Source organism: Mobula birostris, chromosome 10 (assembly GCF_030028105.1).
Source record: "Mobula birostris isolate sMobBir1 chromosome 10, sMobBir1.hap1, whole genome shotgun sequence".
Lineage (NCBI taxonomy): Eukaryota > Metazoa > Chordata > Chondrichthyes > Myliobatiformes > Myliobatidae > Mobula > Mobula birostris.
In genome coordinates, this window is record NC_092379.1 from 19734054 (window position 1) to 19747705 (window position 13652).

A 13652-nucleotide genomic window follows, 5' to 3' on the forward strand; every position below is an offset into this window, starting at 1 on the left:
AATGACTATCGCTCAGTTGCACCCACATCTACTGTGAGGAAATGCTTTGAGAGGTTGGTCACGGCCAGAATCAACTCCTGCTTAAGCAAGGACCTGGACCCCTGCAATTTACCTGTTGCCACAATAGGTCTACAGCAGATGGAATCTGACTGGCTCTCCACTCGGCCTTGGATCACCTGGACAATAACAATACCTGCTGAACATCAGGATGTTGTTTACTGATTACAGCTCAGTGTTCAACACAATCATAACCTCAGTTCAAATCAACAAACTCCAAAACCTGGGCCTCCAGACCTCTCTCCACAACTGGATCCTTGACATCCTCACTGGGAGACCACAGTCAGTGTGGATCTGAATGAGCATCTCCTCCTCACTGACAATCAACACTGGAGCACCTCAAGGATGTGTGCTTAGCCCACTGCTCTACTCTCTCTGCACCCACAACTGTGCGACTAGGTAGAACTCAAGTGGCGTTTATAAACTTGCTGATGAACTATTGTGGGCAGAATTTCAGGGTGATGAGGAGGCATACAAGAGCAGGATAGAGCAGCTGGGTAAATGGTATCACAATAGTATCCTTGCATTCAATGTCAGTGAGATGAAGCAATTGATTGCAGACTTCAGGAAGGGTAGGTTGTGGGAACACACGTCAGTCTTCATTGTGGGATCAGCAGTGGAAAGGGTGAGCAGTTTCAAGTTCCTGGGTGTCAATATTTCCGAACATCTATCCTGGGTCCAACTTATTGATGCAATAACAAAGAAGGCATGGCAGTGGCTATATTTTAATTGGAATTTGAGTAGTCTGGGTATGTTGCTAAAGACTATCGCAGATTTCTATAGATGTACCATGGAGAGTATTCTGATTGCATTACCATCAGGAAAAGCTGCAGGAAGTTGTAAACTCAGCCAGCTCCATCATGGACACCAACTTCCCCAGTATCAATGACACCTTCAACAGGCGATGGCTTGAGAAGGCAGCATTCGTCATTAAGGTCTCCCACCACCAAGGACCTGCCCCCTTCTCATTGCCACTTTCAAGCAGGAGGCACAAGAGCCTGAAGACACACTCAACATTTGAGGAACAGCTTTCTCCCCTCCTAAATGGACAATGAAGCCATGAACATTACCTCACCATTTTTTCTTCGTTTTGCACTACTTATTTAATTTATTTTTTATATTTACTTCATATAGGAATTTATTGCTTTTTATTATTAAGTATTTCAATGTACTGCTGCAGCAAAACACCAAATTTAATGACAAATGACAGTGATATTAAAGCTAATTCTGATTCTGGTCGAAGAGGTTGGTCACCATGGACTCAAAATCACCAACCACACCTCACGTCTGTACTTATGAAATACTGTCTCTCTAAACATACCAGCATTGTGGAATACTCACAATGATACCTTTTTGTATTTCCTCTATTCATCTTTGATTGGTAACACTGACACTTACACACACTAATCCTCTCATTGGGATGACCTGGGAGGAACATGTGTTCTCAGTCACCATCGGGAAATAACGTCTAATCTCTGACCCAACAATAAAGCTGCTGTGTTTGACTCAAGTGAGAAATACAAAACACTTTACACTGAATCAGAACTGGTGTCAGGGTTCCAGTCGCTTGAGCACAAACTGTGTGTGAGGAGTACAAGAATACAAGAGCAAGAATGTGATGCTGAGGCTTTATAAGGCACTAGTGAGGCCTCACCTTGAGTATTGTGAACAGTTTTGGGCCCCTCATCTTAGCAAAGATGTGCTGGAATTGGAGAGGGTCTAGTGGAGGTTCACAAGGATGATTCCAAGAATGAAAGGGTTATCATACTAGGAACGTTTGATGGCTCTGGGTCTGTTCTCACTGCATTTCAGAAGGATGAGGGGGGATCTCATTGAAACCTTTCGAATGTTGAAAGGCCTAGACAGAGTAGATGTGGAAAGGATGTTTCCCCATGGTGGGAAAGTCTAGGACAAGAGGGCACCCCAGCCTCAGGATAGAGGGGCGCCCTTTCAAAACAGAGATGTGGAAAAACTTCTTTAGTCGAAGTGTGGTGAATTTGTTGACTTTGTTGCCACATGCAGCTGTGGAGGCCAAATTGTTAGGTGTATTTAAGGCCGAGATTGGAAAGTTCTTAATTGGACATGGCGTCAAAGGTTACGGGGAGAAGGACAAGAGCTAGGGTTGAAGAGGAGAAAAAAAATGATCAGCCATGATTGAATGATGGAGCAGACTTAATGAGCCAGATGGCCTAATTCTGCTGCTATGTCTTATGGTCTTAAGGTCTTTTGGAGTTCCGCAAAATGTTAGGCATGTCGTGGATCACGTAACGTGTTCTGTGTCCTGCATAGAGTAAGGGTGATTTTGTTGAGACACACTGAGGTTGAGGTCCTGTTCAAAGGGCACCGACACCAATGATTCCTTTGAAGACCTCCCTATGTCTCTTTCTAGGTCTGTCTGTCTCTGCTTTAGCCACTCAGATTGTCCTCTGCCTTCTCTCTTCAAACATTCACACAGTTTTTTTATTTGCATAGTTCTGATCTCATCCTTTGTCTCTTCTTGCAATTCTCTCTGTCTGTCTCCACTGAACTCACAAGAAGAAAAGAAAACAGGAGAAAGAGTAGACCACCAGATTCCATGCTCTGGGCTGAGATTTCTGGGGATTCGTTCCCTCTGAGAGAAGAAATTTCTCTGCACCTCAGTTTCAAATGTCTGGCTCCTTATTTCGTAACTATGTCCCCTTGCTTGTGACTCTCTGATGGGTGACAATCTCTCAACATCAACCCTCTTGTGCCCCTTTTGTATCTGAAATGTTTGAGTCCAGAAATCCTGGATTCTTCTCAACTGCAAGCAATGCAGACACTGACAGTCTGGCCTCGGTCACTGTCTGACAGTCACTTCAGTTACAGAGACAGGCCCTTTGGCCCATCTAGTATTTAAACTGCCTAGTCCCATTGAATTTCACCTAGACCATAGTCATTCATACCCCTCCCATTCATGTACCTACACTCCAAATTTAGCCTCAGGAATGTCTTATACAACTTCAACATTACATCCAATCTCCTGTACACAATACCTAGATTTGTGAAGGCCAATTGCAACACATCTCACTTAAATTCCATCTGACATTTTTCTGCCCATTGAGTCATAAAGAAGTACAGCCCAGAGACAGGCCTTTCAGCCCATCTAGTCATTGCTGAGCCATTTAAACTGCCAAGTCCCATTGACTTGCACCCAGACCATCGCCCTCCATACCCCTCCCATCCATGTAACCATCCAAACTTCTCTGAAACATTGAAATCGAGCTTGCAAGCACCACTTGCTCTGGGAGCTCATTCCACACTCTCATAAATCTCTGAGTGAAGAAGTTTACCTCATGTTCCTCTTCAACATTTCACCTTTCACCCTTAACCCATGATCTCTAGTTGGCGTTCCTCCCAACCTCAGTGGAAAAAGCCTGCTTGCATTTACCCTATCTATATCCTTGATAATTTTGTATACCTCCATCAAATCTCCCCTCAATCTTCTACGTTCCAGGAAATAAAGTCCTAACCTATGTAATCTTTCCTTTTGACACAGTTTCTCCAGTCCTGGTAGAATCCTTTTAAACTTTCTCTGTACTCTTTCAATCTTATTTACATCTTTCCTGTAGGTTAGTGACTGCACACTGTACTCCCAAATTAGGCCTCACGAATGTCTGATACAACTTAAAGATAACTTCCCATCTCCTGTACTCAGAACTTTGATTTATGAAGACCAATGTGCCAAAAGTTTTCTTTATGATGCTATCTACCTGTGCCCCCATTTTCAATGAGTTATGAACCTTTGTTGTACTGCAATCCTCAGTGTCCTATCGTTCACTGTGTAAGACCTACCCTGGTTGGTCCTACCAAAGTGCAAAACCTCACGCTTGCCTGCATTAAATTCCATCTGCCATTTTACCATCTGGTCAAGATCCCACTGCAAGCTGTGATAGTCTTCCTTGCTGTCTACTCCACCTCCCAGTCTTGGAGTTAATTACAAATTTGCTGATCCAGTTAACTATATTTTCATCTAGATCATTGATTCAGATGACAAACAACAATGGACCCAGCACCAAGCCCTGCGAAACTCCATTAGTCACAGGCCTCCAGTCAGATAAGCAACTATCTACTACCATCTGTGGCTTCTCCCACAAAGCCAATATCCATTCGAAATTACTACCTTATCTTGACATATCTGTAGAATCCTAAAGGATTCTCCTTCACTTTGCCTGCTAGGGCAACCTCATCCATTCTTTTATCCCTTCTTATTTCTTTCTTAGGTGTTTTCTTGCATTTCCTATACCCCATAAGTACTTCATTTGTTCCTACCTGCCTGACCCTGCTGAGACTTCCTTTTCCTTCTTAATCAGGGCCTCAAGATCTCTTGAAGACCAAGGCTCCCTGAATCTGTCATTGTTGCCTTTTAATCTGACAGGCACATACAGCAATGTGCTCTCAAAATTTCATATTTGAAGGTTTCCCACTTACCAAGTACGCCTTTGCCAGAAAACAGCCTGTCCCAGCTCACACTTGCCAGATCCTTTCTGATACCATCAAAATTGGCCTTTCTCCACTTTAGCATCTGAACCTGTGAACCAGATTCATCTTTTTCCATATTTATTTTGAAACTAATTGCATTTTGATCAGTAGATGCAAAGTGTTCCCTTACACTATCTTCTGTCAGCTGCTCTGTCTCATTCCTTAAAAAGGCATGAAGTATTCCACACCGTCTTGTTGGGACCTCTCCGTAATGATTAAGGAAACTTTCCTGTGTACATTTCACGAGATCCATCCCTTTTATAGAATGGGAGTTCAAGTCAATATGTGGAAAGTTGAAATAACACACAATCACAACCTTATGTTTTTTGCAGCAGTCTGTGATCTCCCTACAAATTTGTAGCTCTAAATCCTGCAGACTGCTGGGTCGTCTACAATATGGCCCCATGAACAAGGTCATACCTTTCTTATTCCTCATTTCCACCCATAAAGCCTAACTAGAGAAGTTCTCCAGTCTCTCCTGACTGATCACTGCTGTGACAATTTCCCTGACTAGTAACGCTATCCCTCCTGCACTGATGTGTCTAAAACAATGGAACCCTGGAATACTGAACTGCCATTCCTGCCTCTCCTGCAGCCAAGTCTCACTAATGTCTACAGTATCAAATTCCATATGTTGATCTATGACATGAGCTCATTTGCCTTTCCTACAATAATACTTGCTTTGAAATATACGCAACTCAGAACATTACTCACACCATGCTCAACTGTTTAATTCCTGACATCTGTCTCCACAACCTCTCCACTATCTGTCCTGACTCTCTGGTTCTCATACCCTGCAACTCAAGTTGCATCCCCCACCCCCGCCATGCAGCACAAGCAAACCTTTCCGTAAGGATATTAGTCCCACTTCACTGCAGATGCAAACCATCTGCCCTGACAGACAGACGTTTAACTGCGAAGTTGCAACAGAACAGTTCCCAACAATGACCAGGTGAGGAGCAGCGAGGTTAGTGGGAACAAGGAACCCTCATACAGTGATCCGACATCTTCAACACTGATATGACATTTGGTCAGTGGTTTCAACTCTGAACTCTTCGTCAGATGGCCGTAGGTTCTAATTTCTCTGACCATTAGTTGACAGCTGATCACTGGGACTCATGATGCAGGAAGGGTTTAGACACCATAGATACAAAGACACCTATTTCTCCCCGAATGTGCGCCACCTACCACACCACATGTTGAAGGTTCCTTGTTTCCCGTCTCCAAAAATCACAGCTAGAACATTTTCAAATCATATTTATTGAACTTGGATCGGTACATTGACACAAACAAAGATTTATTACATTGTGCAGTCCCACACAGGGTTGAAATCCATTCAATCATGGCAGAAGAAGGTCTTAGGATGTACGTACAAACTCAGGGATTTGAGGTGAATCATGTTTGTTCCTTAATTTGGTTCTTGATCATAATTTCATTCTTAATTATTTTAAAAGGTCTAGATTTTAAACATGTTTTAATCAGCTAAATAATCCTCTGTTATAATTAATAATCATAAAACTAACAAAACTGGGGTTTCATGGATTGAATCACACAGTATTACACACAAGATTTAAAACTATCAGTCAGAATGAGTGAGACATTGACCAGGGTGGGTTTGCTGTGAGATTTATTGATGCTTCGGAACAGGTTGGTTGGGAGCGACTCATGACCCACCACACAGGAGAAAGTGGTGCCACTATTCCACTCCTCAGGAGAAACCTTCAGCTGACTGGTCATTGTGTTCCAGCCATTTCTGGGGTCCTTGGTCACTGGCTGATTCACAAACCCTGTCTTCAGAAGGGTGTCATTGACCATCCAGGCCACATAGATCTCAGTGGGAGAGAACTTGGTGACCAGGCACATCAAGGTCACAGTCTGATCGGTGACTACCTCATCCGATGAAGGGGGAAGGAGGTAGACATGAGGACGAGTCACAACACCACCTGGAACAGAGAGAATCTCAGTTAGAATGAATCTTACAATAATTCCCTACGTATCCAACACATTCTGGTCTTGCATCAACATGAACAATTTCTAAATCTGAGAGGTTTCACTTTATCTGAAACTAAAGGCTTTTCCCTTTCAGCTCGTCGTTGGGATTTGTGGAGTGGAAATCTTGAACCTGCTGCATTTTACAGCTTCCAGCGAGGTTAGTTTATTCAATTTAATCAACGGGAGTCACTGAACACAGCAACTCGACAGAAAGTGGAACTCAGCCCCTGGACTTGCATTATCCTGTGCTGTTTGTTCCATCTCCCCTGGAGCAGGGGTGGCAGTCTAAGCTGTGTACCTGTGAGAGGGAGTGAGAACCTGTGGAACTCTTTCCCACAGAAAGCACTTGAAGACATCATCTAATATATTCAAGAATGGGTTGAATATACTTCTTCGGGTGAATGGGTCAAAGGATACCTGGAGAAAACAGGGAAAGGGATTGAATTTGGATGATCAGCTGAGACCAGATTGAATGGTTGAGCAGATTGAGAGACCCAGTTACCTGCTCCTGTTCTCATTTTCTATAGTCTATCACAGTGCTGGATGTTGATAAATCTGTCCAGTTGCTAAGATCAGACTCACACTGAATTCTGTCTGCACGTACCTGAGTTCTTCCTGATGGATTTCTTCACTGGTGTTGGCAAACTCTTGTCCTCTATCACACATGAGTACTCAGCCCCACTGTTCCACTCTGCAGCAGGGACTGTCAGTCTGCTGGTGATCATGTCTTCACCTCCGTTGCTGTCTGGACCCAGAATCCTCACCCCATCTTCCCTCTTCCTTCCGTCCACCTGCCAGATTACACTGAATCCCTGTAAATCACTGTGAACCACCTCACACAGAATAGTCGCTGTCCTCTTTGTCCAGACCTCTTCGAAGGAAGGTTTGCTTAAAGTGACAGAGGGGCGGGTGTCTGGACAGTCATCTGGGAGAAATGTCACAATTATTATTTTACCATTCCCCAATGGACGAATTTCTCACTGACAAGACCAGCATTTCTGTTCATCTCTGGTCAACGATTTGCCAGTCCCATCAAGACGAGATGAGACCAATCTACATTGGTGAAGAAAGGAATCTCCCCTTTTGAGCAGACAGGGTAAACACCATGAGGGAACGTAAATGAACAAGATTGGCCCTTACATTGTTTTTGCAGTTTCATAGTCACTTAAACTGTTCCCAGATACTTATTAAAACAAATACAGAAAATCCCCAGTATTTCAGAGTGTGTCGGTGGCACAGGAAACAGAGCAAAGTTTCACATGAAAATCTTCCAGAAAATACACTTCATATTTCAAAATTTATGAGAAATATTTAGTTTCTGTCACAAATATTAAAATACACTCTTTTTCTCTATAAGGTGTAACGAAAATTTGCTGCTGCTTTGTCAGAACATTGTGTGTTCAAGCTGCCCTCCAGAGGCTTCTACACATTGTCCAGGCTGACTATTCCCACACAGGAGCAGAGGGAGAGCTGCTCTGCTGGAAATTCAGTCACAACTGAGACACTGATTGGAGGCATGGGATAATGTTCAAAGGCAGATGGAGAGAACATTTTGAAGCCGCGTATCAGCGATTTCCAGAGTGCCTGTCCAGTGAAATGGTCGGGATTCTCCTCCAGTTATGAAAGTATTTTCTGGGATACTCTTATTTCTGTGGTGGAAGTGTGGATTATGTTGGTTGAGAGTGGAAAACAAACCCATGATTGGCCGTTTTAAGTGCTAAGAGTGATTAAAAAGATGAAGGCATTGAGGCTGAGTCAATGGACAAACCGGTATTCGGCTCACTTCTCGACGAGGCTTCACTCGCCTCAGCACTGACCTGACTCTGCAGCTGCGGCCTGCAGCCATCGGCACTCACCTCAGCACTGAGCCTGGCTCCACGGCCGTGGCCTGCAGCCATCGGTCTCCTGGACCGGCTGCAGTGCTGAACTGGCAACGTGGCTGTGGATTTACTTCAGGGGGCTCTGCGGTTCAGGTTCTGTAGATTGTTTGTTTGGATTTTTTTTATTGTTTGCACAATTTGTTCTTTCTCTTTCACGCATTGGATGTTTGACCCTGAATTCTATTGTATTTCTTTGTTTTGTGACTGTCTGCAAGAAGAGAATCTCAAAGTTGTATATGGTGCACATACTTTGATAATAAATGTGCTTTGTACTTTCAACTTTATCAGTTCACTCACAAAACTAAACCAGGACTGCACCGTGATTCAGTGCTGACCTTGAATTCATTGCACAATGTAAACAATTTCAATAATGGGTTGAGTCCCAGGACCCTACCTTGGACGTTCTTCACTTGCTTCTTGATACTGCTGTTGGAGGGAGGATGAGTCACTGTACAGCTGAAGACTGATTCTGTCTTCCACTCCTGTAAACTCACGGTCAGGAAGTGTCCGGCACTGAAAGTCCACCCCTGCTCCAGAGCGGTCGGTGTCGCGCTGGTGTTGGAGGTGATCACGGTGCTGCCTTTCTCCCAGGTGACATTTATTTGATCCGGGTAGAATCCAGAGACCACACACTCCAGTGTGGCTGTTTTCCAATTCTTTATCTCTTCCTGAGCTGGAGGCAGCAGTCTGACCTTGGGACTTCTTATCTCAACTGGAATAGAAAAGAAAACAAAGGAAATGTCAAACATTTTGACTCAGGTAACTAATGCTGGCCATTTAATCACTGGTCTCTTGCCCACCTTTGGTGCTATTGGTCCGTGCTGACACTGGGGAAGCTGAAGGAGATTCCTGAGCAGAGCACTCATACTCCACCCCACTGAACCACTCCTCCACACTGATCTGGAGTTCGCTGAGCACTCTGTATCGGGACCCGTCCCTCTCCGCTTGATGGGTGTGAATTCCTTTAGTTTTCTCCTTCCCGCCCACGTGCCAAGAGACGTGGATGTCTTCGGGATCTGTACAGATAACTGTGCACCTCACGGAAGCAGACTTGTCGATCCACATCTCTTCAATGTCGGGATTTTGAATAAATACAGACAATTCTGTGGGTTAGAAATGGAAATGCTCAGAATCTTACTGGAGATATTTCCATTGGTTGTGTTAGGTCCAGGGCTAAATCATGTGTCTCATAATCCTGTTAGCTTTGATTAAGAAGAGAAAATCAGAACAAAAGATGTGCTAACTAAATTTCGAATCCCTTTCTAATAACTGTACCAATCGGTTCACTGTGAGACGGAGCTCTGTGAGACAGAGAAGCATGCAGATTTCTCAGCAGAGACACAGCTCAGTATATTCTTTGCTTGGAGACTCAGTGCCATTGATTAGTAACAATGAACACTGTGAATCAATGAGAATTCCTTTCTCCATCTGAGCTGAGCCTGGGATTCACTCAGTTTAATAACTTCACATCCCGACATTCCAGTCTCACTGTGGCTGTGCCTCTCCTCATCTCTGCAACCTTCACCACCCACACAAGCTTCAGACAACATCGTATTCTTTCAACTCTGCTCACTCATACACCTGCACTACTTCTGCTGGTGCCTGTGGTTTTAGCATTCTTGCTGACAAACACTGAAGTCTCTGTCTCACTTGAAATGAGCAGCTGTGGTCAGAGTGTATCCATAAATTAGGGACTGATGAACTGGCAACAGGGGTTCAAATCCCAACCCGGTGGATGGAAGTTTATATTCATTTCATCAATGCTTCTTGGAATAAAAGAAGACTACAGAGGTATTTGTAGTGTTATTCTCTGTGGTAACTTCCGGAGAGAAGCCTCGTCTGGTCTGGCTGGTTTGTGATTCCAGCAACACGGCTGGAGCTGAATCACCATCAGGAAGGAGGCAGCAAGTCCCTCAGTTCCAGAGAGATCAGTGATCGATGGGAAATGATAAATGAATAAAACAGCTCTTTGATCAAGTGTTGGGTCACCTGTACTCTGGTTAGAGTCAGTTTTGTGTGATTGCACTCAAGTGAAGTTGTTGAGGTCGTCTCCCAATGCACGATCGTCAGTTCACTTACATTGCAGCTCTCTGCACTTTGTGTTCACCATTTACACACTCGGTCACCTTCAGGCCCGTGGGGTGTTTTTGCTCTTTGACATTTAGTGTGGAGGCGGATTGTGTTTGTGTCATGGCTGAGACCTTCAATGAGACTATGAGTCACTGTCTTTGTCTGAAGAAAGAGCAGACGCAACACACACGGTTCCAGTCTGACTGGGTCGGATCATCCGACAAGGTATGATGTGTATTTCTTAACCTTTCTCATTTCAGTAAGATTATGAGCAATTTTCTTTTAAAACAGAAAGTCCGTTGGTGTGGTCCAGATGATCATTGTTGTCGTGTAATATCATAAATATGCAAACCTAGGTGTACACTGAAGAGTCACTGAATTGTGAATCGCAGTTTAATCAGCACTGTGATGTTGTTAAACATGTTTTTTGCAGGTTTCTCAGTTATGTCCCATATCAGCACTGTCTTGATGTTCAGCAGTCACTTGGAAATGTTCCCTTTATTGCTGAATGCTGGTGTTATTCCACAAGAAGTATAGAATTCTGTCAATGCTTGAGTAATTCTAACAAAACATTCTCCTTTCTGATATTCCTTGGGATCACTGAGTTGCCCTCTTGGACTGAATTCAGTGTCCGGCACGTGGACCAATGTAACTTTAGCAATTTGTCTGATCCAGGATTTAAACACAAAGCATAACAGATTGGACAGGAGACTGGTTAGACCCCTGTGTCTTGTCTCACCGATTTGTCTTGTGCCCAACATTATCAAAGGGTCATCCGTCCTTTGACAGAGTCAATTTAGAATTTCAGCCCCGTTCACCTTCATCACCTCATGCCTCACAGCCATTGGGTGAAAAACAGGTTCCAGTTCTTGCTGACTGGAGTTAGACAACAGGGAATCTGGCCAAAGAAACTGGAATTGGGATCTGAGTCACACTGAAGCAACAATGTACACAAATGAATGAGTGTATGGACAACCAGAAACACAGGAGATTCTACAGATGCTGGAAATCTTGAACAACACACACAAAGTGCTGGAGGAACTCGGCAAGTCAGGCAGCATCTATGGATGGAAATAAACAGTCGATATTTTGGGCTGAGAGATTTCACTGGTACAGGAAAGGAAGTGGGCAGAAGCCAGAATAAGAAGGTGGGAGGAGTAGAGAGGAATACATTCTGTCAGATGAGAGGTGAGACCAGGTGAGGGGGAAAGTGTGTGGATGGGGGAGGCAGTATGAAGTAAGAAGCTGGTAGGGCATAAGTGGAAGAGATAAATGGCTGAAACAGAAGGAATCTGAGAGGACAGTGGACCATGGAGGGAAGTGCAGGAGAAGGGGAACCAAATGGAAATGATGGGAAGGTGAGGAGAAACGAAGGGATGAGGGTGTATCTAGTATGAGGAATAGAATAAAAGGGAGAATAAAGGAGTGGGGGATCATTACTGGAAGTTAAAAAATAAGTATTCATGGAATCAGTTTGGCAGGTACCTGGATGGAATATGAGGTGTTGCTACTCCAACCTGACTTTGGCCTCACCATGGCAGTAGAGGAGCCCATGGACAGACATGACAGAATGGGAATGGAAAGTCAAATTGAAATAGGTGGCCACGAGGATAATAGAAATGTGATTGGAGAGGTAGTCAGTTTCAATCGTGTTTTATTCTCTCTCTGTTAAACTTCAATCCCAATGGATACCAGAGGCAGGTCTAGAATCCAGTAAGTGGATAGCAATAAAATTCATTGATGAATTGTATACACAGCCAATCACTTTATTTCACACTTTCCTGCTGAACAATGATACTGTTGGGTAGAACCATCGGAGAATGTTGCATTGAGATTACTCTGGTAAAAGAACTTTGGCACAGGCTCCGAAAAACAGCTGGGACATTTTCCACCTGGAAATGGAAGATTCATAGATTTAAGTGTTAGATATTTTTACCTTTTTTCCCATGCTTGGAAAAAAGGGAGCCCCACATATTCCCACTCTGTATCCTTTGTATGTCACATCCTATCAGGATGAGGTTTTGTCAGCCATGATAAATGAATGTGCTCTCTGAACCTGGTCAAGGATCTGAGGACACAAGGTCACAACATTCACTTGAGGATTGGGCATCAATTCAAAATTAATCCCGCCACCTACATTTCAGTGAGTGGACAATCGACAGAAGAGTCTCTCAGGAAACACTGGAAATAGACTCTGGAGACTGAAACAAATGCAAAATTGCAGAGATATTTTTTTGAGGAACTAACACTGAGAAGACAGTGAAAAGGGAACAGGGAGATTTTCTCTAGAAGGTAAAACATGGGACGTGAGCTTTGCTCACTAAATTATTTTCATTATAACTACAAACATAGACAACTAAAATTATTGAGACGGAATGGACAGGTGACCTGATCTTACACCTTTCCTGCCCAGTAGATGGGGTTAAAGCTGCTGGTGATATGAGTTGATTCAAAGTGCAAGACTCATCTGTACATCACTCAACAAGATCGACAGTAGGGACAGGAATTGGGTGGGAGTATCAGTTAAGTAGTTTAGTATTGTAAGATAATTAATTTTTCTTCAGACATCACTCACCCTCTTGATACGTCATGTTGACCTGACCACTGAAACTGGAAGGTGCGTGATTCACTTCACAAATATATTTCTGTTTCTTGGTCCATTCCTGCACAGGCACTGTCAGGTAAGCGATTGTTTCAAATCCACCATCAGATCTCGGAGTGGAAGGGAGAATGATGCCTTTTTGGGCAGATCCAGCTTTTTTCCAGGATACTTTAACGTTGTCAGGAGCGAATCCAGATATCACACAGCCCAGGACAACATTTGCTTGCCCGTGGATTGCCTCCCGGGATGGAACAAGGGAGCTGAGCTTCGGAGCTGTAACAGGGGAGTTGCGCTTCGGAGTTGTAACAGGGGGGCTGAGCGTCGGAGCTGTAACACATTTAATATCTGTCAGTACATGATTGCTTTGCCCATGTTTTTGACTTCATTCTCCCTCATCCCAGGCAAGTTCCCCAATTCCAGCCCTCTCAAGAATGTTGTTAATTTACAGCTGATCTGATGATCTGATGGCTCACACCAGTGAGTGGGAGGGCTGGGTGTATAACTTGGGCCTCCCAGCAGTGTGTCCCACTGTGCTATGATAATGCGGAGAG

At 43.9% G+C, this 13652-nt stretch overlaps 1 gene segment (V, D, J or C); it reads right to left on the minus strand.

Moving 5' to 3' along the window:
* Positions 1 to 5799: 5799 nt before the first annotated feature.
* LOC140203541 (Ig heavy chain C region-like) overlaps positions 5800 to 13652 on the minus strand; it is an 86646-nt gene continuing 78793 nt past the window's right edge. The window contains 5 exon segments of the C gene segment in view: positions 5800 to 6500; positions 7154 to 7474; positions 8824 to 9141; positions 9230 to 9532; positions 13075 to 13269. Of these exon segments, the coding sequence occupies positions 6115 to 6500; positions 7154 to 7474; positions 8824 to 9141; positions 9230 to 9532; positions 13075 to 13269 (1523 nt within the window).